This window comes from Pleuronectes platessa, chromosome 7 (genome assembly GCF_947347685.1).
Source record: "Pleuronectes platessa chromosome 7, fPlePla1.1, whole genome shotgun sequence".
NCBI classification, from domain to species: domain Eukaryota; kingdom Metazoa; phylum Chordata; class Actinopteri; order Pleuronectiformes; family Pleuronectidae; genus Pleuronectes; species Pleuronectes platessa.
In genome coordinates, this window is record NC_070632.1 from 131,822 (window position 1) to 158,736 (window position 26,915).

At 45.8% G+C, this 26,915-nt stretch overlaps 1 protein-coding gene across 1 annotated transcript; it reads right to left on the bottom strand.

The window, feature by feature from the left end:
- Nucleotides 1-2,121: 2,121 nt before the first annotated feature.
- On the bottom strand, nt 2,122-26,434 carry nup160 (nucleoporin 160). Its single transcript, XM_053426230.1, has 34 exons — nt 26,312-26,434; nt 25,182-25,290; nt 23,237-23,447; nt 22,790-23,012; nt 22,179-22,366; nt 21,854-22,090; nt 21,249-21,346; nt 21,077-21,161; nt 18,331-18,399; nt 17,899-17,982; nt 17,026-17,196; nt 16,839-16,938; nt 15,272-15,437; nt 15,067-15,200; nt 14,817-14,977; nt 14,539-14,675; nt 14,248-14,315; nt 13,057-13,207; nt 12,631-12,700; nt 12,273-12,371; nt 11,543-11,662; nt 10,740-10,835; nt 10,560-10,654; nt 6,667-6,763; nt 6,296-6,401; nt 5,718-5,878; nt 5,565-5,625; nt 5,318-5,428; nt 5,113-5,236; nt 4,781-4,882; nt 3,605-3,746; nt 3,361-3,486; nt 2,624-2,719; nt 2,122-2,362 (listed from the first exon to the last, which is right to left on the bottom strand). Exons 1-34 carry the CDS (start codon nt 26,400-26,402, stop codon nt 2,279-2,281), a joined length of 4,173 nt encoding a protein of 1,390 aa, XP_053282205.1. The 5' UTR covers nt 26,403-26,434; the 3' UTR covers nt 2,122-2,278.
- Nucleotides 26,435-26,915: the final 481 nt, after the last annotated feature.

Genomic DNA, 26,915 nt, shown 5'->3' on the forward strand with positions numbered 1-26,915 from the left:
ACAGTCGGTTTATAACAGTCAGTTTATAACAGTCAGTTTGTAACAGTCGGTCTGTAACAGTCGGTTTATAACAGTCGGTTTATAACAGTCGGTCTGTAACAGTCGGTTTATAACAGTCAGTTTATAACAGTCAGTTTGTAACAGTCGGTTTATAACAGTCGGTTTATAACAGTCGGTCTGTAACAGTCGGTTTATAACAGTCAGTATATAACAGTCAGTTTGTAACAGTCGGTCTGTAACAGTCGGTTTATAACAGTCGGTCTGTAACAGTCAGTTTTTAAGAGTCGGTCTGTAACAGTTGGTTTGTAACAGTCGGTCTGTAACAGTCGGTTTGTAACAGTCGGTCTGTAACAGTCGGTTTGTAACAGTCAGTTTATAACAGTCGGTTTGTAACAGTCGGTCTGTAACAGTCGGTCTGTAACAGTCAGTTTTTAACAGTCGGTCTGTAACAGTCAGTTTATAACAGTCGGTCTGTTACTGTCGGTCTGTAACACTCAGTTTGTAACAGTCGGTTTATAACAGTCAGTTTATAACAGTCAGTTTGTAACAGTCGGTCTGTAACAGTCGGTTTATAACAGTCGGTCTGTAACAGTCAGTTTATAACAGTCGGTCTGTAACAGTCGGCTTATAACAGTCAGTTTGTAACAGTCGGTTTGTAACAGTCGGTCTGTAACAGTCGGTTTGTAACAGTCGGTCTGTAACAGTCAGTTTATAACAGTCAGTTTGTAACAGTCGGTCTGTAACAGTCGGTTTATAACAGTCGGTCTGTAACAGTCAGTTTTTAAGAGTCGGTCTGTAACAGTCGGTTTGTAACAGTCGGTCTGTAACAGTCAGTTTGTAACAGTCGGTCTGTAACAGTCGGTTTATAACAGTCGGTCTGTAACAGTCAGTTTTTAAGAGTCGGTCTGTAACAGTCGGTTTGTAACAGTCAGTTTATAACAGTCGGTTTGTAACAGTCGGTTTATAACAGTCAGTTTATAACAGTCAGTTTGTAACAGTCGGTCTGTAACAGTCAGTTTTTAACAGTCGGTCTGTAACAGTCAGTTTATAACAGTCGGTCTGTTACTGTCGGTCTGTAACAGTCGGTCTGTAACAGTCGGTTTATAACAGTCGGTCTGTAACAGTCAGTTTATAACAGTCGGTCTGTTACTGTCGGTCTGTAACACTCAGTTTGTAACAGTCGGTTTATAACAGTCGGTTTGTAACAGTCGGTTTGTAACAGTCGGTCTGTAACAGTCAGTTTGTAACAGTCGGTTTATAACAGTCGGTTTATAACACTCAGTTTATAACAGTCGGTCAGTAACAGTCAGTTTGTAACAGTCGGTTTATAACAGTCGGTTTATAACACTCAGTTTATAACAGTCGGTCAGTAACAGTCGGTCTGTTACTGTCGGTCTGTAACACTCAGTTTGTAACAGTCGGTTTATAACAGTCGGTTTATAACACTCAGTTTATAACAGTCGGTCTGTAACAGTCGGTCTGTTACTGTCGGTCTGTAACACTCAGTTTGTAACAGTCGGTTTATAACAGTCGGTTTGTAACAGTCGGTCTGTAACAGTCGCTCTGTAACAGTCGGTTTGTAACAGTCGGTTTGTAACAGTCGGTTTGTAACAGTCGGTTGGTTAATAAACTGGTGACGTCATCAGGATCGGAGTAGACAGGTGACGTCCTGCAGGGGGCGCTGCTTCTACTAACAGGAACAGAGCCGGTGCTGCCCCCTGCAGGACGTCACCTGGTTCTTTACGAATATTTTTATAATTTTTTTACTTAATTTATTTCCTTCAAACTGTTCATATTTGATTTATTATCATGTATTATATAATATTATTAAATATAACTATATATTACATTTGCATATTTCTGTGTCTTCACTGAAGCTTTTCTCCAAACTGTGAACAAAAACTCACTGAACAAAAACTCAATAAAATCAGTTTGTCGACATGTCCGTTACCATGGTTACACAACATCCTGTTTGACGGGATGAATAATCTGATTCTTCTCCAGACTCACAAACCGGACTCCCACAGACAAACCACACAAAGAGACACAACTCACACACACAGAGACGGACGATATTCAAAGACAAACAATTGAAATAACTGAAGTGAATTGTCGACTCAGTGAGATTTATGAAAACCTTTCATTTCATTACAGTTTGGTCAAAGATACAAAAACAGACGAGTAGAAAAGCTGATAACAATGTTGTTGTAAAAAACAAAAACACAATCACAATCAATATTTACATCAGGTCTAAACAAAGTCACAGCTGAACATGTTTTTATCGAGTCTCGAGTCTGCGTCGGGTCGTCAGATCCACCAGTTTGTGATACTCATCCAGTTTGTCTCGAACTTTGTTATAGATCTGAAAACAGAAACAAAAGGTCACCATCACGACTTGCGTTCGATTCCCTTGTGTACAACAACAGAGATGAGGTCCAGATGTTTGAGTTAACATCTGGACCGACTGTTACCTAACCCCAAGGTGCTTAAACTGACGTCACACAACAGCTGGACTTTTATTGTGAAGGAACCACATGAAACTGTTTTTCCACAAAAACCCACCCACCCAACAACACACCCACAACACAACCACACACACACACAGGAAGTGATGCAGACTCACGCTGCTGTTGGTCTGAGTGTCAGCGAGCGCCTGCATCAGCTGATAGATGGACGTGTACGGAAGCCAAACTGAAGAGAAGGTCGCAGAGAGAGGCTTCTGAAAGACATAATACACACAACGTTACACACACACACACGACAGTACACAACGTTACACACACACACACGACAGTACACCATGTGACACACACACACACGACAGTACACCATGTGACACACACAACATTGAATGTTCATGCGTGTTCTACTATGCGGGTCTCAATAGGAGAACATTTGGATGAGACTCGAGTAGGCAGTAGTAGTGTGTTTACAGTATTAACAGTAGTAGTGTGTTTACAGTATTAACAGTAGTATTAGTGTGTTTACAGTATAAACAGTGGTAGTGTGTTTACAGTATTAACAGTAGTAGTAGTGTGTTTACAGTATTAACAATAGTAGTGTGTTTACAGTATTAACAATAGTAGTGTGTTTGTATTATAACAGTAGTAGTAGTGTGTTTACCGTATTAAATGTAGTAGTAGTGTGTTTTCCGTATTAACAGTAGTAGTGGTGTGTTTACAGTACTAACACTGGTAGTGTGTTTACAGTATAAACAGTAGTAGTAGTATGTTTGCAGTATTAACAGTAGTAGTGGTGTGTTTACAATACTAACACTGGTAGTGTGTTTACAGTATAAACAGTAGTAGTAGTATGTTTGCAGTATTAACAGTAGTAGTAGTAGTATGTTTGCAGTATTACTTCTATTCCAAAGTACTGGTGTCCTCTCCCCAGCAGAGCGTCCACATTCTCCAGGACGAGTTCAGCTGCAGCTTCCAGAAGGTCAAAGTTCAGATAGAGACGCAACAGTGACGCCGCGTCCACGGCCTGACAGAGAGCATCATGGGAAATACAGTCACAATCAGGCCGCCAGCATCATTATCCCCACATCGTCTCTCTGGGTATGTTCAGTAACAACCTCCCCTGTCATTGGCTGATTGCTCACCTTGTATGACTTGACCAGCCAATCAGGTAGAGGGGCACCATGTGACAGCAGCTTGTTGATGACACAGCGGTGGTGCTGACCATTAGCGGAGGGATATCTGTCCAGGTAAGAGGCCAGCAGCCGCCACGCCTCATCCGCAGCACTGAGGACAGAACAAAGTAGAAGCTGTGGTTAACCTGCCTGTTAAAAGGGTTTTTAGTAGTTTGTCCTGACTCTTGTTGAGGGTTAAGGACAGAGGATGTCACATCATGTTAAAGCCCTGAGACGAATTGTGATTTGTGAATATGGGCTATACAAATACAATTTGATTGATTGATTCTGTCTCCACCAATCGGAGTTTTCAGTTGCTGAAGTTGTTTGACACATTCAAAACAAAATGAGGTCCGCAGGACCTTTGACCTCTGAATCCTCATCTGTTCAGTGCAGGTTAGAGACAGAAAACAACAAGAAGCAGGTTTCACAAGTTGAACTCACAACATTTAAATAAATTCATGTTTCTAACTCATGATAACGATTCTAGTTGTCATCTCTCCTGATCTCTGCAAACCTTAGATAATAGTTTATAAAAGTCCTGATAAAGTCAAATCCGATGATTGACAATTTAAATCACTGGTCTGAACCTGAGGGGTTCCAGTGGTTTCTGATCCTGGGGCCTTGTTGTCCGGAGCAGGGCCCCAAGCTGGATGAGAGAGCACGCTAACGAGGATCTATGTGTGGGTGGCATGGTCATCATGCCGAGGGACACATGGGGTGCTCGCAAAGATATCAGCAGAAATGCTGGACTGGACAATTGTGGTGTAGAGGAGCCGAGTCTCAAGATGAAACTCTGGATTTACTGGTCGATCTCGGATCTGACTCTAAACTAGGGTCATGAATTCTGGGTGGAGAGTGAAAGAACCAGATCACAGATACAAACATCTGAAACCACGTCAAGCAAAAGATTCCGTTAAGGTGGTTCAGCATCTGATCTGGATCCTCTGGACGTCTTCACTGGACATTTCTGACTGGGAGTACTCCCCAAGGTAAAACCAGAACATCCCATCAGGACTGATAAGAACTCAGGAAGAACCAGGAGGAGCTGGATGCTACAAACACAAGGAGCTGGATCTGTGGAGAGGAGGACTGGGTTCCAACCTGCTGCTGAAACCTGGTGTCAGAGAAGAAGAAGAATCAAACCTGGACTCTTTGGTGTTGACGACAGACGATAGCTGATTATCAGCCAACCAGCTCCAAGCTTCATTCTGAGTCTCCTCCCCCCCAAACTGAAGCCTGACGCATCTGAGAACAGACCAACAACAATACATTAACACAACATCTACATTTTTCTGTCTCATCAAGAGGGGACAAATATCATTTGGGAGCAGACAGGAAAAGGCTTTTTTAAGTAAAAGACAACAGTTCAAACCTCTGATTTTAAAACAGAGCATTACGTTAAAGAACTTTCATGGTTCTTACCATGAGTGAGCAAAACCTTAGGGTTCCTGTTAAACAGCAGAACCAGAACTTACTTAAAGGCTAAACCCTCAAACACCGGAGTCAAGGTCAGTTTGAACGTCTGACAGAGACACAGAGCCGAGTCAAAGAGTCCGGACTGAACCAACAGGGACACCATCTCCTCCGCGGATGCACTTCCTGTCAGAGAGAGAGAGAGAGGCGGGTGAGAGAGAGGCAGAGGGGGAGTAGGAGGTAGAGGGGGAGGAGCTGCCTACTTACCTGCGATGGTGGCAGATGGTGGGTGGTGCTGGGCTAGCGTCAGGCGGCAGCGAGACAGGGAGTACTCCTTCTCCAGGTCGTTGAGTTCCAGGATGTCGACCTGACGTTTAACTGCAGCAGGAAACCAACATTCAAACACCAGTACATCCTGTTCCATCACGTCAGGACACAATTCCTCCACCAGAGGGCAACAACACTTTTCACAATGAGGCTGCTGAGAAAGTTTCAATCAATCACTGAATCTGACCTGGTTCACGAGAAAAGTCTCCATCAGAGTTTCTCTTTGGAGACGCTCCTGCACGCTCGTACTGCAGCACACAGACACACACTCAGAAGCTTATTCATTAAAACGGATGTATTCTAGACATTGTGCATGTGTGTGCGACGAGTGTGTGTGTACCACAGCTCCAGACGCAGGTGTGACGATCCAGGCGTACTCTGGTCTGATGAGTCGGAGACAGTTGAGAGCCGACAGATAACAGTTCACCTGTTTCTGAAGACCAAGACGAGTTGGGACCTCGCGACCGAGACGCATCGCCAACTCAAACATGACGGTCCCCGCTGCACGCACACAAACACACACACAAACACACACCCATCGTCAATTCAATCATACAATTCAATTTGTATAGCACCTAATGTAATCTCAAGGCTCTTTACATATTAGGTCAGGCCCTAAAAATTAAAGAGAAACAAACTGTTCCCACAATGAGCAGCTGTGATGACAGAGAGAAAAAGCTCTTTAACTGGGAGAAGAACAAGAATCAGTTTGGACGACATTTTTCCCAGAGGTTCTATTTTTAGTCGTTTTTCCTGACTCTCGTTGAGGGTTAAGAACAGAGCACGTCTCACCACGTTAAAGCCTATGAGACAAATAGTGACAGATTTTCCTTCGACCAGTTGGTGAGCGGAGAAATGGGGACGTGAGAAGAGAAAGACCAGGAACAGGTGAGTAACCATCAATTTTCACACTCGCACCTTTCCTGTAGTTGTGTCTGTTGATGTGGAAGGCATACAGCAGCTCGTAGTAGTTGTGAGTCAGCAGGTCCAGACCTCTGGCTCGAGACTCGATGATACTGACGACCTAAAGACACAGAACCAGATCAGAAACGTCTCCGTCACAGGGACGGATGAGAAGCTGGTCCACAGCTTCTGTCCACACTGAGACTCTCCAGTCACTTTTAAAAAACTTACAGGAGATACATGAGGGTTCAGAAACTGTTTGACTGAGAATGTAACGTTCCATTTGAATCAAATGAATGAGGAGTGTTAATAATTATAGACAATACGGTCATTAGTTAATATGATAGTAACATGATCAGGGCAGAGGTCAAAGGTGAAGGATTTACCTCATCGTGCAGGTTGACGTAGGAGAACTGGACTAAGTCCTGGAGCTGAGAGCGTTCACACAGAACCACCACCAGCTGACGGAGGCAATCCAGCTGCCTGAGAGGACAACTGAGGATTAATCCACTGACCCAGACCCCACGCAACCAACTGTGTGTGTGTGTGTATACGTGCTGCTGTCTGGGTTGTGTGTGTGTGTGTGTGTACGTACGTGCTGCTGTCTGGGTTGTGTGTGTGTGTGTGTCTGTGTGTACGTACGTGCTGCTGTCTGGGTTCTGTGTGTGTGTGTGTGTGTGTGTGTGTGTCTGTGTGTGTACGTGCTGCTGTCTGGGTTGTGTGTGTGTGTGTGTGTGTGTATACGTGCTGCTGTCTGGGTTGTGTGTGTGTGTGTGTGTGTCTGTGTGTGTACGTACGTGCTGCTGTCTGGGTTGTGTGTGTGTCTGTGTGTGTACGTACGTGCTGCTGTCTGGGTTCTGTGTGTGTCTGTGTGTGTACGTACGTGCTGCTGTCTGGGTTGTGTGTGTGTGTGTCTGTGTGTACGTACGTGCTGCTGTCTGGGTTCTGTGTGTGTGTGTGTGTGTGTGTGTGTGTGTCTGTGTGTGTACGTACGTGCTGCTGTCTGGGTTCTGTGTGTGTGTGTGTGTGTGTGTGTGTACGTACGTGCTGCTGTCTGGGTTGTGTGTGTGTCTGTGTGTGTACGTACGTGCTGCTGTCTGGGTTCTGTGTGTGTGTGTGTGTGTGTGTGTGTGTGTGTGTGTGTGTGTGTGTGTACGTACGTGCTGCTGTCTGGGTTCTGTGTGTGTGTGTGTGTGTGTGTGTGTGTCTGTGTGTGTGTGTGTGTGTCTGTGTGTGTACGTACGTGCTGCTGTCTGGGTTGTGTGTGTGTTTCTGTGTGTGTACGTACGTGCTGCTGTCTGGGTTCTGTGTGTGTGTGTGTGTGTGTGTGTGTGCTGCTGTCTGGGTTCTGTGTGTGTGTGTGTGTGTGTGTGTGTGTGTGTGTCTGTGTGTGTACGTACATGCTGCTGTCTGGGTTCTGTGTGTGTGTGTGTGTGTGTGTGTGTGTGTGTGTGTGTGTGTGTGTGTGTCTGTGTGTGTACGTACGTGCTGCTGTCTGGGTTGTGTGTGTGTGTGTCTGTGTGTGTACGTACGTGCTGCTGTCTGGGTTCTGTGTGTGTGTGTTTGTGTGTGTTTGTGTGTGTGTCTGTGTGTGTACGTACGTGCTGCTGTCTGGGTTCTGTGTGTGTGTGTGTGTCTGTGTGTGTGTGTACGTACGTGCTGCTGTCTGGGTTCTGTGTGTGTCTGTGTGTGTACGTACGTGCTGCTGTCTGGGTTCTGTGTGTGTCTGTGTGTGTACGTACGTGCTGCTGTCTGGGTTGTGTGTGTGTGTGTGTCTGTGTGTACGTACGTGCTGCTGTCTGGGTTCTGTGTGTGTGTGTGTGTGTGTGTGTGTCTGTGTGTGTACGTACGTGCTGCTGTCTGGGTTGTGTGTGTGTGTGTGTGTGTGTGTGTGTGTGTGTGTGTCTGTACGTACGTGCTGCTGTCTGGGTTGTGTGTGTGTCTGTGTGTGTGTGTGTGTGTGTGTGTGTCTGTGTGTGTACGTACGTGCTGCTGTCTGGGTTCTGTGTGTGTCTGTGTGTGTGTGTGTGTGTGTGTGTGTCTGTGTGTGTACGTACGTGCTGCTGTCTGGGTTCTGTGTGTGTGTGTGTGTGTGTGTGTGTGTGTGTGTGTGTGTGTCTGTGTGTGTACGTACATGCTGCTGTCTGGGTTGTGTGTGTGTCTGTGTGTGTACGTACGTGCTGCTGTCTGGGTTCTGTGTGTGTGTGTGTGTGTGTGTGTGTGTGTGTGTGTGTCTGTACGTACGTGCTGCTGTCTGGGTTGTGTGTGTGTCTGTGTGTGTGTGTGTGTGTGTGTGTGTCTGTGTGTGTACGTACGTGCTGCTGTCTGGGTTCTGTGTGTGTCTGTGTGTGTGTGTGTGTGTGTGTGTGTCTGTGTGTGTACGTACGTGCTGCTGTCTGGGTTGTGTGTGTGTGTGTGTGTGTGTGTGTGTGTGTGTGTGTCTGTACGTACGTGCTGCTGTCTGGGTTGTGTGTGTGTCTGTGTGTGTGTGTGTGTGTGTGTGTGTCTGTGTGTGTACGTACGTGCTGCTGTCTGGGTTCTGTGTGTGTCTGTGTGTGTGTGTGTGTGTGTGTGTGTCTGTGTGTGTACGTACGTGCTGCTGTCTGGGTTCTGTGTGTGTGTGTGTGTGTGTGTGTGTGTGTGTGTGTGTGTGTCTGTGTGTGTACGTACATGCTGCTGTCTGGGTTGTGTGTGTGTCTGTGTGTGTACGTACGTGCTGCTGTCTGGGTTCTGTGTGTGTGTGTGTGTGTGTGTGTGTGTGTGTGTGTGTCTGTACGTACGTGCTGCTGTCTGGGTTGTGTGTGTGTGTGTGTGTGTGTGTGTGTGTGTGTGTGTCTGTACGTACGTGCTGCTGTCTGGGTTGTGTGTGTGTCTGTGTGTGTGTGTGTGTGTGTGTGTGTCTGTGTGTGTACGTACGTGCTGCTGTCTGGGTTCTGTGTGTGTCTGTGTGTGTGTGTGTGTGTGTGTGTGTCTGTGTGTGTACGTACGTGCTGCTGTCTGGGTTCTGTGTGTGTGTGTGTGTGTGTGTGTGTGTGTGTGTGTGTGTGTCTGTGTGTGTACGTACATGCTGCTGTCTGGGTTGTGTGTGTGTCTGTGTGTGTACGTACGTGCTGCTGTCTGGGTTCTGTGTGTGTGTGTGTGTGTGTGTGTGTGTGTGTGTGTGTCTGTACGTACGTGCTGCTGTCTGGGTTGTGTGTGTGTCTGTGTGTGTGTGTGTGTGTGTGTGTGTCTGTGTGTGTACGTACGTGCTGCTGTCTGGGTTCTGTGTGTGTCTGTGTGTGTGTGTGTGTGTGTGTGTGTCTGTGTGTGTACGTACGTGCTGCTGTCTGGGTTGTGTGTGTGTGTGTGTGTGTGTGTGTGTGTGTGTGTGTCTGTACGTACGTGCTGCTGTCTGGGTTGTGTGTGTGTCTGTGTGTGTGTGTGTGTGTGTGTGTGTCTGTGTGTGTACGTACGTGCTGCTGTCTGGGTTCTGTGTGTGTCTGTGTGTGTGTGTGTGTGTGTGTGTGTCTGTGTGTGTACGTACGTGCTGCTGTCTGGGTTCTGTGTGTGTGTGTGTGTGTGTGTGTGTGTGTGTGTGTGTGTGTCTGTGTGTGTACGTACATGCTGCTGTCTGGGTTGTGTGTGTGTCTGTGTGTGTACGTACGTGCTGCTGTCTGGGTTCTGTGTGTGTGTGTGTGTGTGTGTGTGTGTGTGTGTGTGTCTGTACGTACGTGCTGCTGTCTGGGTTGTGTGTGTGTCTGTGTGTGTGTGTGTGTGTGTGTGTGTCTGTGTGTGTACGTACGTGCTGCTGTCTGGGTTCTGTGTGTGTCTGTGTGTGTGTGTGTGTGTGTGTGTGTCTGTGTGTGTACGTACGTGCTGCTGTCTGGGTTCTGTGTGTGTGTGTGTGTGTGTGTGTGTGTGTGTGTGTGTGTCTGTGTGTGTACGTACGTGCTGCTGTCTGGGTTGTGTGTGTGTGTCTGTGTGTGTACGTACGTGCTGCTGTCTGGGCTCTGTGTGTGTCTGTGTGTGTACGTACGTGCTGCTGTCTGGGTTCTGTGTGTGTGTGTGTGTGTGTGTGTGTGTGTGTGTGTGTGTACGTACGTGCTGCTGTCTGGGTTGTGTGTGTGTGTGTGTCTGTGTGTGTACGTACGTGCTGCTGTCTGGGTTCTGTGTGTGTGTGTTTGTGTGTGTGTGTGTGTGTGTGTGTCTGTGTGTGTACGTACGTGCTGCTGTCTGGGTTCTGTGTGTGTGTGTGTGTGTGTGTGTGTGTGTGTGTGTGTGTGTCTGTGTGTGTACGTACGTGCTGCTGTCTGGGTTCTGTGTCAGAGCTTCATAAGCTTCACTGTTGTGTCCGAGGTCCAGATGATGTTTAAAGATCCGAGTCCACAGAGCAGCCTGAACATTGATTGACATGCGTTAAACTCAACTGTTAATAAAGTTTTGTACAAATAGCTGACAGCTGGTGTGACGGGTTGCTCACCTGAGTGCTGACATCAGCGACTGCCTCCGTTAAGGCCAAAGACGCTAACTGGATGACCAGCTCCGGTAAGCCCACGTCCTCCAGTAAGCGCAGCACCTGTACACAGTCACATGGTTTTTCTATCAACACACAAAACTCCATGATGGATAAACAGAGCTGCGATTGGCCAGCTGACCCTCTTTTGTAATTGGTCTACAGCTCCTTTGAGAAACGTCCCGCCCCTTACCCAGAGGCTTTTATCTGATCAGCTGTAAGATGAGCTGTCACCACGGTAATGGATCCGACAACTGAAGCCAAACCAGTAGACTCCCAGTTCCATGTTCAGGAGGCGTCGGTGTGAAGTGACAGATAAAACCTTTATCGATGCATCACAGAATGTGATTTCTATAGATGATTCTTCTTCATGTATTTTGTCTGCCCGTCTCTGTCACTCACACAAACTGATGATGTGTTTAGTCATTACTGGATGATGTCGACTCATGAATCCTGATAAGTCCAGTCACTCTAACCCTGATGTGCTGACTGTGCGTCTCATAAAGTCATAAACTCTAAAGCAAATACACAAACACAAAGTAATCATCAGGACTGTCCAGGTCCTAACAACTTCTGTTAGAGTGCAGAGTGAGTGGGAGGAGGGAGGAGGACTCTCAGGCAGGAGACTCTGCATCGATGGAACGTGATCGATTTATGTTTTACACTACTTTCACTTTGGTCAGTCGTCCACGTCTGAATCGAGACAGACACACACTTAACATTTGTGCCTTTAACACAGATGTTGTGGGACGTCACACCTTCATCAGTACCTTGTTGTAATACTGTAACCTGCAGGTGGCGGCAGCTTCTTCGTCCTCAGCGCCCGTCAGTCGCATCAGAAACTCCTCCTTCTCCACCTCCGTCGCCGCCTCCTGGAAACACTGCAGCGCCTGATGGACAAACCACAACAGGGTCAGGGTCAGGGTCAGGTTCAGGGTCAGGTTCAGGGTCAGGTTCAGGGTCAGGGTCAGATTCAGGGTCAGATTCAGGGTCAGGTTCAGGGTCAGATTCAGGGTCAGATTCAGGGTCAGGTTCAGGGTCAGATTCAGGGTCAGATTCAGGGTCAGGTTGAGGGTCAGGTTCAGGTTGAGGGTCAGGGTCAGGTTCAGGGTCAGGTTCAGGGTCAGGCTCAGGGTCAGGTTCAGGGTCAGGCTCAGGTTCAGGGTCAGGCTCAGGGTCAGGTTGAGGGTCAGGGTCAGGGTCAGGTTCAGGGTCAGGTTGAGGGTCAGGCTCAGGGTCAGGGTCAGGGTCAGGTTGAGGGTCAGGGTCAGGTTGAGGGTCAGGTTCAGGTTGAGGGTCAGGGTCAGGGTCAGGTTCAGGTTCAGGGTCAGGTTGAGGGTCAGGTTGAGGGTCAGGGTCAGGTTCAGGGTCACGTTGAGGGTCAGGTTCAGGGTCAGGGTCAGGTTCAGGGTCAGGTTCAGGTTGAGGGTCAGGGTCAGGTTCAGGGTCAGGCTCAGGCTCAGGGTCAGGGTCAGGCTCTCGCTGATCCACCTCACTCACCTTCTGTCCCTCGCCGTTGGCCAGGTAACACTGACCCAGCATGAAGCGACACGAGCCGATGTTCACCTGACACCACGGACCAATCAGCCTCACGTACTCCTGGACACAGGAAACACAGGTGAGATGCCCTTCATCAAAATACATATGTCATTACATTAAATCACATTATGTGTGTAAGCTCAGTGTGAAGTCTTATTAAAGCCTCCCAACAGAAATGTTACTTCCAGCTGATCATCAGTTCAACGATGAGATGCAGTAAAACAAACTATAGATACTTCAATGGTAGAGATAGGTCTAATGATCAATAATAATGAATAACGATCAATAATAATAATGGTCATATAGAAACACAGCTCACCTGCAGCTGAGTGTACTGACAGTTTGACATCAGACATTCAGGAAACTGGAAACCAGGGTTACTGGGCCAACTGAGAGACGCCAGTTAAGACTGAAGAACGTGATTCCACCAGTAACAGTCAACAATCTTTCATTTTACACTCAGTATGATGCAGAGAAAAACATTATTCAAAACAGTGACGATTGTTTCTGCAGCTTTCAACACATTTCAAAATCATATTCAAAAGTGTGCGTAGTCCAACAGATTTGAAGGAACATTAGTCGCAGATATATAAAGAATAACCCTAAAATGTTAAATTATCATCGTTAAGACAAACTTATTTCACAAACTTCTATAACATGAACTTGTACATGAAGAAGTTGATGTTGATTTGATGTGTACGATGACAGCAGTGCACTGAGCACACGTCTGATTGGACGAGGATACAGCAGCTGAGCGAGAAGAGTGACCACGTTAGAGATCATGTGACTCCAGGCGAGCAGAGCGTGACTCTGCTGCTGAGAGAAGATCTGAGACATGATGATCCTCCTCGCCGCCGTCTGATAGAAGAGCTCCACCACAGTCTGAGGACTGAGCACTGAGAGACAGACAGGTAGCAGATTCATACAGGTATTAAAAGGCACACACACACACATATATATATATATAAACACATTCCCTGCCTTGCCATGTTGTGATAAACCATGTTGTGTGTATGTAGGTAACGTGACCTATAATCTTTTAAGGGGAGAAATAAAAAATATAATTATGTGCTTGCATAAGCGTGCACACCCACTTATAATTAGAGATGTTGCGGTGTTCAGAATTAACCAATCACATTGAACTCAGTTGACGCAAAGCAGACAGTAGGGACCTGTCAATCAGTAGAAGTGACTCTGAAAGCACCCAAATAAATACAGCTGCTCTAGTAGGATTTTCCTGACATTGACTTAGAACATCTGCAAAGAGCTTCCAAGGGATCAGTCAGGAGAAGGGAACAGTCATTTCCAAGGCTCACGATTTACCAGGGAACAGTGAAGATTGTCATCAACTAGTTGAGAAATTGTGGCATTAACAAGAAGTGGACGCCCGTTTCAAAATTGATGAAAAGATGAAAAGATCACTGGTCTGGAAGCTGCCAAGAGCCGTCCAGCTACATTAAAGGAGAAGTGCTCAACAATCTCACTGAGTCTTCATACGTGTGGACTTTGAGTTAAGGGTGGACAGAAGCCTTTACTTACAAAGAAATACGTCCAAGCCCTGCTAAATATATCAGGGTTTGGATCGGAAAAATATGTTCTGGTCTGTTAACAGAACATTTGGTGCAAAAACCAGACTGCACATAGCCAAGACAACACCAAACCCACGGTGAAGCATGGTGGAGGCAGTATCCTGCTTTGGCCTGTTTTTCTTCAGCTGGAACTGGGGCTTTAGTCGAGGTGAAGGGAACCATGAACAGTTAGTTATGGCTCAAATCCTTCAGGCCTCTCATAAAAAGATAAAGATGAATTTCACCTATTGGCACAACAATGACGGAGGATTTGAGCTTTGGAAGGGCCAGAGCCGGGGTCGAGGTTTGCCACGTTGAGAGACAGACAGGTAGCATACAAACAGACAGACCGTCAGACAGACACTGACCTGTTCTGGTGGACGGAGCTGGAGAGTCAGACAGTTCTAACACTGTGAGGTGCTGCAGGTTGGCATCTCTGAAACAACACAAGGTCAGAGGTCACATATTAAGGCTTACTGTTTAACATATGAACAGTAAAATATATCTGATAAATTCAAAATAAAAACTTGGATGTTTTAACGTCAGATGTGATGCTGATGGAGCGAAGGAGGGAGACAGAGGGAGACAGAGAGAGAGCATCTCGGGCGGCCATCTTTATGGTGCAGATAGGATGTAACCTTACAGGTGTGTGTACTCACATGATGTCCACAGGGACGGACGAGGCCACGCTCTGACTCATGTGTTTAAGGAGGTGATAAGACGACAGGAGGTGACAAGTCCTCGGAATCAGGTCCTGCTGAAGCTGCAGCAGCTGAGCCCCCCCACCCAGAAACACCTACACAGAGAATTTTGTCCTGTTGTCACTAACCAGCAGCTGATGACGTTGTCAGTGGGAAACATATGCATGTCTGTGTGTACAGCTCCATTTAGTTGCGGCTTGTCTCATGTGCAGTCTGTAACAGTGTGTGAGTCATACGTTGTCGCCCAGCCTCAGATAGAGTTTCTGCAGGATCAGCAGGTCTCTGCAGAACAGCGCCCTGGTCATGGCCATGTGACCGACGGCCTGGCAGACGAGCGAAATGGCGGCGCTGCTGCCGTACAGCTGTGACAGGCTGAGCCTGACGGCCAGAGTCTGACCTGTCAGACACAGACGAGGGAAAAGACACTAACGTCAGCCTGTTGTGCTTTTTGTGTCCGGTCGTTTTAAGTTCACCCTTCGTTCGTACCAGGTGGGCCGGCTCCTTCGCCTGTGACCTCAGAGTCCGTCTCTAGGTCCATTTCCCTCAGGAGGACCATCATGGCCGCAGTCGGGTTACGGACGTCCTGCAGTTTGTTCTGGATGTCCTCTATCACGTTATCGCTGCAAGAAACAAAACTGTTTAGCATTATGAAGGTGTCGTGACTCTGTGGAGGCGGAGCCTAGCAGCTCACCTGTCATTGGACAGCATGGTCTCCATTACGACCTCAGCAGCTCGTCCAGCTGACTGAAGATGATCCAGAGCTTTCTCCATCTCATATGCCATCTCTCCAGAAACAGCATCACTGAGCAGCCGCAGACACTGGACGAGCTGCAGGATGTCCCGGCCCACTTCTGGGTCTGAACACACAATCATGTACACAACTCACATAATCGATTATACAACACAGACATACGATTACATAATAGGGCTTCAACAGCCAATCGATTTAATCAATAATAAATAATTTAGGTATCAATTAGTCTGGTCTGCTATGATGCATAACACTGAGGCAACATCTCGTGAGGTGGGGGTGGTAAACCAGCCAATCCCATGTATTGTGTTGTTCACCTGACAAAAATAAACTCAAATAAATACCAGTACTGTACAGTATGAACCTGTGCATCTTCCTCTCCTGCAAATATTTCACAATAAAAAAAAGAAGCATGGATTCAGTCAACAGAAACGCTGGAGTGGTTTTATTTTGAAACTTATACAAAAAGTGTTGCAACTAGAGCTTGTGCGACGAGTTGGCATAATCAACGTAATGGATTCCGTGAAGCCGCTCTTTATGGACCCAGATGCTTTCATGGATTTTAACGGAGCGTTTCTATTTTATCCTGGCAGCACACGGTAGAGTTCACTTCACTGAACCAGAGCAAGCTGGAACAAAGAGGAAAGCTAAAGCTGCTTAGTTGTTCATGTTTGTTGAGATTGTTTATATGTAAAATGGAGTTATTAAGAAAAATAAAGAAAAGGAAAAACTCAAACTACATCTTTATGTAACCCTAATCCTAGTTTGTATGCAAACCTTATTTTACCTGAAACAAGAAAATAATTTTTGTTTAATTATTAAGTACACCAACTCAGTTTTTGATGGACTGCTAAACTTGAATTTACATAGTGTTTTGATATTCCTCCAGAAAGTTACTTGATTTTGACTTTGGTTTTAGATGAATAAATCCCTTTCACTAGAATGGAACAAGCTCTTGCACACATTTTATAAAGGCAGCCTGTGAGTCCAGAGAGTGACGGGGATCGAACGTGAGGGTTTTAGAGATTGAAGCTAGATTGTGATCGACGGGTTAGCTGATCTTAGTCAGAGACCGAACAACACAGAGCTCTGTGAGCTCTGCAAATGAGAAACGTCTGATCACAGCAGCACAAATATGTATGAGAAAGTATGCTGGGAGGGAGAGAGAAGAGGAGAGAAGGAGAAAGGGAGGAGGGGAGAGGAGGAGGAAACGAGGGAGGAAGGAGGAGAGAAGGGGTGGAGGGGGATCGTGTATGTCCTTGGGTGCGTTTGTTACTGAGTGAAATTATCCCTGTTAAAAAACGTTTCAGTTATAGGGAAAGGAATTGGGAGAGAGACTCGGCTCCAACTGACAAACACTCACGCGTGAATTGAAAAATTATAGAACTTGGATTGAAAAGTTTAAGAAAGTGCTGTATAAATATAAACCATTTACCCTGTTGATGAGGTCAGTGATAAATAACATGTAACGAACATGTACTCCAAATGTTGTGAGGTCAGTAGTTACCTTCAGTCACAGGCGTCTCCTCCTCAGAGAACAGATACTCGTCGCTGCTCAGATACAAATGATCCACAGCAAAACAAGGAAGCAGGAAGGAAACGGAACCCTAGAACACACACAGGTTACTCGTGTATGTTCTTAGCATCAGACCTTATGGCTCGTCCTCAACGCTCCTCCCCTTATCCATCCTCACCTTCTTGAGCAGACACACCAGTCCGGTGCTGTGACTCACTGTAAGAGCGAGAGGGGTGGACAGAGACTCTTGGTACTGAAGACAACAGGCGTAGAACTTGGACCAGAACTCAACCTGCAGCTGCCGGTACTCCTCCTGCGAGAACTCAAACTCTGTCACACTGTTCTGAAGCTGAGAGGAAGAGGAGGAGGAGGAGGGGTATAGGTTTTTAAAGTCTCTTTATTGAACATAATCCCTCAAACATAAACAATCATGTCAAAATTTAAACAAAGACAAATCAATATTGACTGTTATATTTGCCTGTGTCCTGTCATATCTGATCTTGTTTTAACTTTGTTTTGAAAAGTGCTTTATAATTAAGTTCTTCTTAATAGTATTATATGATTAGATTTGATAAAATGTTACTGTCAGTGACTTGAAGCCAGCACCTGGTCCATCAGTTTGTGATAGGCAGGCCTACTTTTACAGGCTACACACTGCCAGGGTTCTAAACCCGGCTGGTTCTACTGGTTTCTTCTGGTTTTCTCGCTGCATAGCTGCAGTTACTGATGTCTTCACATGTCTCTTGGGCAAGAGCATTGAAGCAAGAGCAGAGGCGCAAGCTTGTACAGTGTGCGCATGCGAACATGAATGCAGCTCCAGAGGAAGACACAGACACATTGAGGCCAAAAACTTGGTGTAAATTACATCATTTAGAGTGAATATGAAGGGCGGGGCTTCAGGACACTTGGATGACATCACAGGACCAGCATGGAGGCATGTTACGTTTATTCTGTTTTATTACGTCTGGAAAAATTGCAGTAACATAAAATGTATAGGAATTGGCTGCAACGCTGTTTACCCCATCAGCTCAAACAGACCATAATAAATTACCTCCGTCTCCACGGCAACTGTCACTTCCTTCTTCAGCGTCTCCCAGGAAACGTCAGAGAGTCTCTCTGAGCCGCGGCGGAAGATCTAACACACGTTAGAGCATCAGCTTAGTGAGGACCCATTGGATTAGTGACAACAGTCAGTAGCCCCTAACCCTTAAGTTCTGGGACTATCACAGGATATGTAATCCACTTATAGAGATCAACTGCTTGTAGTGATGAATTTGGGTTTGGGTCACAAGGGAAACGTGATCACTGTTTCCCTTGTATTAGAAAAACTGTTATATGTTGATAATTTAGTTTGTGTTTTAAAGGAGAGCAATCATGCTGCGAGTCACCGCTGAGGATATTAATAGAACAAACTAATTTGATAAATAAAATACAATTATTGCAATAATAGTTTTCCCTGCACAGACACAGGGTTAGTTCTCACCTGTAGAGCTTTAACTACGGCTGCAGCCGAGAATCTGAGAGGGGAGAAGAGAACGTCCAGGTACGTCTCCTGTGGACGAAGACACAGGAAGCTGCTCAGTGATGTCTACATGCGATTTGTCCACATACATGTTAAACATAAAAGTTAATCAGGTCACATGATCAAAAAATCTAAACATCCGTTTAACACTGATGAATACATCTGGATAGAGTAAGACATGTTAACTGTGTAGCCGTCTAGTCACCGGTCGAGTTATGCCTTTTTCAGTCATGGGACCAGACTCCCTGCAACAAACATGAGGGATGAATCTCTGTGTGTGAGTGAGTGCAACTAATAACATGTGGAGCATTTCTTATGACAGGTTATGTTTACTGTCAGTGGTGATGTCGGTGTGGTTGGTGTGATTGTAGTCTCCAAGCACATTATGACTCTCCGAAAGAACAAATAAATCGATATCTCTGATCAGACATGTTCAGAACAACATTGAAATCTACGGATTGTCAAGTAACGTGTGGAGCAGCGGACCGACACTGGAAGCATCAACTCCACTGCAGAGATCCCGTGATCTGGTTTACAGCACGTCGACACCGGCTCGTATCACCACACACTCTTGAAATCTTAAGGCATGTGTATGGTCCTCCGAGTCCGTTCATTTATGGTTCTCCGAACTGTTGGTGCTGAAAACAATTCACCACCAGAACAGTAGGTGGCGCAACGGAAGACGAGCTTGGAGAAGCCTACCTCATGGCATATGTAGAAGAAGTCCACGATTGTTTATCTACCTCCTCCCGGCTCCTCACACACAGTGAACGATGGCAACTAACCAGTGTTAATTTCGTTGACGAAAACTATAACGAAAAATATTCGTTAACGATCTTTTTTTCATGACAAAGACGTAACGAAAACTGATCTGTGAAAATAAAAACTATGATGAAATCTATTTTAACTTTCGTTGACGAGACGAGACGAAAATGTTGGTGGTTGACTAAGTCACAATCATTTTAAAACATCATCGTATCGGCTATGATGTCTGTGTCTGTGTGTGTGTCTGTGTGTCTCTGTGTGTGTCTGTGTGTGTGTCTCTGTGTGTGTCTCTGTGTGTGCCTGTTTGCGCCCCAGATAGCGCACCGGTCCGTAGCTCCGCCCCTCGCTCAGAGACTCAGTGAGATCAGAGCTCGTTCTCTATGAGCAGCCGCTCAGTGACTGACTGCTTCTTATCAGTGGAAACAGTGAAAACACAGAGTTTCTCTGGTCTCAGCTGATCACAGATCAGCAGCAGCTTCTTGATCAGAGCAGAAGCTGCAGCTGGTTTGAACCGAGCTTCAGTTTCTGTGTTCGCCTCCAGTCTGACCTGCTCTCACTTTTTGTTTTCACATTTAAAACTAAATGTATATTTTTAAGCTATTAGGCTGCAGCTATATGTTTTTATAGAAAAGGATTTAATGAGGCTACTAAATGTGACTAAAACTACACTAAAACTAAGAAGGATAAAATGACTAAATGTGACTAAAACTAATTTTCATTTTCGTCAAAAGACTAAGACTAAGACTAAATCAAAAATAGCTGCCAAAATTAACACTGCAACTAACAGACAAAGGCTGTTGATGGAGCTGGAGCTGCTCGACATGGAAGAGGACTTGCTTTGCACGAGCTTAGAGAATCGTAGTCGACTCTGAACACGCGTAGAAACAACAGCTTTAGATAAAGTGACACCCAGCGGGTCTAAATGTTAACGTTTCTCAACGCAGCGGTTCCCCGATTTAGTTTCTGAACTGCGTTGCTAATTGAGTGTCATGGCAGCCGTGGAATTAAAGTCGTGACAGCGGGTGTTTGGCTTAACACACTTGTCACAGAATCATAGTTGTGTTTAGATTTATTGTGCTATAGGGAATGAAACAGGAAGTTTGAGGTCCGGAAATGCTGTCGTTAGCGGACCAATCACAGCCAAGGGCTATCCCTAGGCTCTCTGGCATACCGACGTGTAGTTAGAAAAATCAGAGCTGCACGAAAAGCTCTGCGAGGAGGTTCCCATGTGTCCCTCAAAACGGAGAAGCATACATAGGCCTTTAGTCTGTGTCTTCTACATTCATTTCATTTTTGCATCTGTTGTGTATTAAATTTTTCTCCCCCGGTGACAGTAAATTCATTCTGCTCTGTTTTCAAACATCGACTTCTGCTGAGAAACTGTGAAGGAGGCGTATGTCTGAAAGCAGCTTTAGTTATCTGGTCAGGGGTCTGGTTAGGTATCAGAGCAGGTATCTGGTTGTCTGGTCAGGGGTCTGGTTAGGTATCAGAGCAGGTATCTGGTTGTCTGGTCAGGGGTCTGGTTAGGTATCAGAGCAGGTATCTGGTTGTCTGGTCAGGGGTCTGGTTAGGTATCAGACCAGGTATCTGGTTGTCTGGTCAGGGGTCTGGTTAGGTATCAGAGCAGGTATCTGGTTGTCTGGTCAGTGGTCTGGTTAGGTATCAGAGCAGGTATCTGGTTATCTGGTCAGTGGTCTGGTTAGGTATCAGAGCAGGTATCTGGTTGTCTGGTCAGGGGTCTGGTTAGGTATCAGAGCAGGTATCTGGTTGTCTGGTCAGTGGTCTGGTTAGGTATCAGAGCAGGTATCTGGTTATCTGGTCAGGGGTCTGGTTAGGTATCAGAGCAGGTATCTGGTTGTCTGGTCAGGGCTCTGGTTAGGTATCAGAGCAGGTATCTGGTTGTCTGGTCAGGGGTGTGATACAGGTGTGGTGCCAGTCTTACTCTAGGGTCCTGGTCGACTCCTACATGAACCTCTTCCTCTGGTGGAGGCTGAACAAACACCTGGTTCCACTGACCTGCCAAGTTACTGAACACAGTTACACTTTGTTACAGTAACACAGTTACACTTAGTAATAGTTACATGTATTTTAGAACCACGTTCTCTTCTACTTACTGTTCAAAGTTAATGTACTTGATGACAGTGGAGTTGGACTCATCCACCCACAGTCCCCAAACATCTGTAGATGTCAGATGAAAATCCACCAGAGTTTCCTGCTCACACAAAGGTTACATCTTTAGAACATATTATACTTTTCTACATTCCGCCAACGATCGACAGGTTGAAGAATTCTGTTGTGAGACTATTTAAGTTCAAAACTTTTCAACAGAATCAAAACAATGAAATTAAATACAGCCGCAAGCAGCAATGAGCAGATTCAGACGAGGAAAATTAGCAGTCATGGCAAACTTTTCTGGTTTAACAGGATTTTGTGGAAAACAATCTGGATTGAGTAGAAATCAATTGGTAATATAATGTGATGGGCTTGGCCTATTACTTTTTTTTTTAAAGCTTAGTTACAGTGCCACCACGTGGGCGACTGAGGTCATGCTTCAGAGAAAGTCGAATGCACATCAACTCCAGTTATTGTTAAGTTTCGTGTTTCTAGCTCATTCCAGCTCTCGGGAATTTGAGCCGAAACGGCAAACACCAAATAATGATAACAAACCAGAGCAGAAACAGTAAGATTCTGACCCTTTGGGCTCAAACCTTAATAATACCTGCGTGGTGAACAGGGTGGAGATGTGTTCCAGGCTGTAGCGGTTGTTTTCGGCAGTCACCAACTGCAGGACAGTGAACTGTCCTCGCTGAGGGACAGCCAGGTAAACGCAGAGACAGAGGCCGGTGGTGGAGGAGAAGGTCATCCTCAGACGATGACCCTGACCTGACACACGCTGAACTCCTTTACAAGCAGGCATGTACTCCAACACGTCCACCTCCAGCAGACATGCCTGCTCCTGGACACGGGAACACTACACGTTTTTAACATGAAAAGCTCAATAGTTATCGCTGTGTCTGTGCATCTGTGTGTGTTGTGTGTCTGACCGTGAGCGACCACATCCTCAGTCTATGATCCTGACTCAGTGTGAAGATGAACAAGTCGTCCTCCAGTTCTCTGACGATCAGACTGACCACATGTTCAGTTCGACTGTCTCCTCTCATCACTGTCGGCATCCAACCCGACAACCTCCCCATCACAGAGCTCCTCTTCAGCTCAACTGTCGACACGCCACCTGCATACAACACGCAACCCCACATTCAGAGACATCTTGTGGTGAAGTTATATATTACAAACAACTTAACCCTGTAAAACTGGTTCTGGAGTTCATCCAACTCGTTCGACTCGTTCACACCAACAGGAACATGTGGGAACATCCAGGCGAGGGGCGGAGCCTGTAGAGCAGCGGGAGGCGGGACATGATGTATAAACTCTGCTGTGGAAAGATCAATCACCAGAAGATCTGGAACCTCCTCGTGTTTCCAAGTTGACGTCTTCGTCTTCTACGTGTCCGGCTCCTCTTCTTCATCCTGAGATGTTTGTGTTCTTCCAGTTTCACGTCACGTGTTAGAAACCTCATCAACACGTCCACTCACTCATTCTCATATGAGGAAGAAGTTTGTGTTTAAAGTGTGTGAATCGGTGAGCTGGTGTCTACCTGGTGTGTCGTGGGGGGGCAGAGTGACCACCATGATGCCCCCTGCAGGTGAAGCCAGGGCGTAGTGCGCCTCCCCCTGGTGACTCAGCCAGGCTGTGCAGGAGCTGGGACTCCCCATCTGTACCACTGAGCTGGGGATGGTGGCGCTGTGCGAAGGGTCCTGCAGACTCAGCTTCCCCACGTCAGTGAGGACGGACTGCATGTGGAGCTCCGTCACCAGCTCCTGAGGAGAACATAGAACATTCAGGTTCCTGAGGTTCTCCTCTCTGGAGTCAAATCTAAAGGTTATTCAATGCACACTTTAAAAATCAAGTGTTGGTTCTATGTCAGTTTCAGCTTAATGTTCTCACAGAAACACTCTTCTCTGCAATCAGAGGACACACCGATGTCACATGACCCTCAAATCTGTGTGTTCAGTGCAGATGGGAGGAAGCCCATGAGACTCACACTGCGGTACATGCATGTGGGGTGAGGCAGCACCAGTCTGTGGACACTCTGATTGGTGGAGATGAGGATGACGACGTTGCTGAGCGTCTCCTGGATGGTGACCCCCCCCGGCAGAACATTGCAGTGGGTGAAGCGGAGTTTGACGGAGTTGTTGAGCAAGTCGGCATCCAGAGACTGTTCCACCAGCTGCACAGAGTCACCTGACGTCAACCTGCATAGAATCAAAGTGGTTACACAAGACAACGTCACCTGACCACACGCACGCCAGTGCTGCTTCACCTGTGGAGAACTACTAGCGTGAACCAGCGACAGGAAATGTTCAGTTCTTATCAGCAGTGTGTCGTGCTGCCTCTCAGCGAGGCAGAGTTTATACTCACACACAGGCTCCACCCCCACTCACAAGCTTCACTGACAAAAGGACAGTGAAGCAGACATGAGAACGAAGCGGTATATGTGACCTGGGCTCATCCGAACCTCTTAGGAATCGGAACAGTCGTTTTTTTGCTGGAAAGTTTAGGAGACACTCTTTTCACCAGCTACACACGAGACATACACAACCAGGAGTCCAGTGTTAATGTGACCTGAATCATCCGGATTCATGACACCATCTATAAAAAACTAAATAATGTAATCGTTTGTTTGTTTGAAGAGCGACAGAGACGAGCACACACACTTAATAATAATTACTATATCAACTTATCGAACGATACACACTGCTCAACAAAATTAAAGGACAAGTTCAATCACACATCAGATCTTAATAACTGAAAATCTTTAGGTAGCTCCTCATGCTACCAGTAGCGAGGAGGAGCAGAACCCAGAAGTAGAAGGAGTCAGGAGGGAGGAGCAGAGAGCAGCTGTCTGTGGACACCACATTAAAAACATTCCCTGTTTGGGGCTCGTCTTGCTTCTGTCTCCATTTCACCTGTTGTTACTTTGATTTGCACCAAATCAGAGAAACTGGTTCACAACCACTGGTTCTTCTAAATGGACACTGTGATTTCTAAAGCTTAACTGGTGTTTCGCTGTGAACTCTAACTGTTCCCTAAATATTTCTGAGCTGTGTATAAACATTAAATCAATAATTTAGCTGATCACGACATATTGCCGATTGTGTTTAATAAGAATGTCAACAACTTTTAGCGAGTTCTCGCTTGTCTCCTCTCCAGTGTCTTGGAGTGAGGGCCAGATAATCCAATTTTTGGACGCACCTAAATTATGTGCTGGTGCACCCAATAGAAAAGTTATTCTGGAGTCCTGTGCTAAATTCTCCAACCCCTGTTAAACTTCATTATATCTCCCCTAACATTCCTGATGTCTATGTTAAATGCCTAAGTGAGAAAGGAGCTTTGATTCACTGCTTGGCTTGTGGGAATGCCCTAAGATTCAGATGTTTGGGGGAAATGTAGTTAAATGTTTCTCATGGTTGATTAAAAGTAATATTCCATTGAGGCAAAAACATGTATACTGGGAATGCACCCTGAGGACTTAAACAGAACAATGAAGCAAACTAAAATTATGGATTTCTGTTTTCTCCATGCAAGGAGAACGTTTGGTTTATGTTGGAAAAATGTAGAACCACCATCACTTGAAATGTGGAAGAGGGAGCTGATGACCGGTCTTGGGCTGGAGAGGTTGACATATATAGTTAAAGGTAAACAGAAAGTACTGGTTTGTATTTGGGAAAAACACAACAGGTATTACGGACTGAAAGGAAATGTTATACCGGTAACATGGAATTATTGATACTGCCTTTTTTTTGTGTGTGTGTGAACCTGTGACTGTATGAGGGATACATATTTGTTCATTAAGTATATATTTTGATATACACTTGAAAATATTCTCGTCAGCTGAGCGTCTCAGAAACCTCTGAATGGGTCAGTGATCTTGTTCACACCTGAACATGTGTGATCGAATCATCAGGTGAACACCAGCTGTCACTCACCAGTGGATGAATCTGTTGCTGGTGACTGACAGCAGCTTCCCACTCTCCTCATAATGAAACGCTCCAGCACTGTCTGCAAACTTCTGGCCACCAGGGGGAGCAGTCACACCTGCAGACATGAGAGTTAACATCGACTTTCACTTACCAACTACCCATGGAACTAATTAACTAACAAACCAACTTCAGACCATCTTCGCTATTCATCATCACAGTTAAATATGAATATCATCATGACAACTAAATACAAATATCTCCTTCACCTAGTGACATTTAACATCAGGGTCAAGGAATAGTGGTTAGGAAGGAGACGATTCAGTGGTTAGGAAAGGAGATGACTTAGTGGTCAGGAAAGGAGATGATTTCGTGACTAGGAAGGGAGATGATATAGTGATTAGAAAGGGAGACAATTCAGTGGTTAGGAAAGGAGATGACTTAGTGGTCAGGAAAGGAGATGATTTCGTGACTAGGAAGGGAGATGATATAGTGATTAGGAAGGGAGACAATTCAGTGGTTAGGAAAGGAGATTTAGACATTCCAAACGCAGCCTGGGTTTCCTGCTCTGAGCTAAATTTCAGTTCAGGCCCCGTTCACCAGAGTGCTGACTGACGATAGCTGCTGTTAGCTGCTGTTAGCTGCTGCCAGATGGTGCTGGATGAAGTTAGCTGCGGCTAGCTGCTGTTAGCTGCTATCAGATGGTGCTGGATGAAGTTAGCTGCTGCTGGTTGCAGTTAGCTGCTATCAGATGGTGCTGGATGAAGTTAGCTGCTGCTAGCTGCTGTTGGCTGATGCTGGCTGAATTAGCTGCTGTTAGCAGCTATTCGCAGCTGCTGGCTGAAGTTAGCAGCAGTTAGCATCTGTAAGCTGCTGACTGTTAGCTAAAGTTAGCAGCTATTAGCTGCTGTTAGCTGCTCCTAACTAATGTTAGCTGCTGCTAACTGCTGTTAGATGAAGTTAGCAGGTGTTAGCTGCTACTGGCTGCAGTTAGCAGCTGTTAGCTGAAGTTAGCAGGTGTTAGCTGCTGCTGGCTGAAGCTAGCAGCAGTTAGCATCTGTTAGCTGCTGCTAGCTGCTGTCAGCTGAAGTTCGTATCTCAGAGTCGCAGATGACACAGACACAAAGTGCGCAGTTTACCGAGGGTCAGCGTCACTTCTCTGAAGCGTCGAACCGTTTCTCTCTCGAAGCCGCAGATCTCCACGAAGCTTCTATCCAGCGCCACCGCCATCTTGTCCTCATGCACATGTGACGTCAGAGGGAAGCAGGCCGCGCGCTGAGAGTTCAAACATTTAAAGACACAGGACACCCGAGTCGAGCTGTGATGACGTCATTACGTCCTCAACGTATCCTGTATGGTTTGGTTTGAAATGAACAGTTTTAGTATAATTTAATTTGATCTAATCCATTTCTTTATACACAGTGGCCGATGATCTTTATATACAGACGCTGATAGTATTTATACACAATCGCTGATCGCCTTTATATACAATCACTGGTGCTTTTTATACAGTCGCCAATGTTCTTTATATACAGTCACTGTCGCTCCTATTATACAGTTGCTGCTCGTTTTTATAGTCGCCGATCATCTTCATAGTCGCTGATGATCTTTATATACAGATGCTGATGGTATTTCTATACAGTCACTGGTTATCTTACAGATTATATATAAAGATAATCAAGGACCAGAGCTTTTGAAAACAATCCCCTCCCTTGTTTGTCTCCACCAATCAGAGAAGCTCTT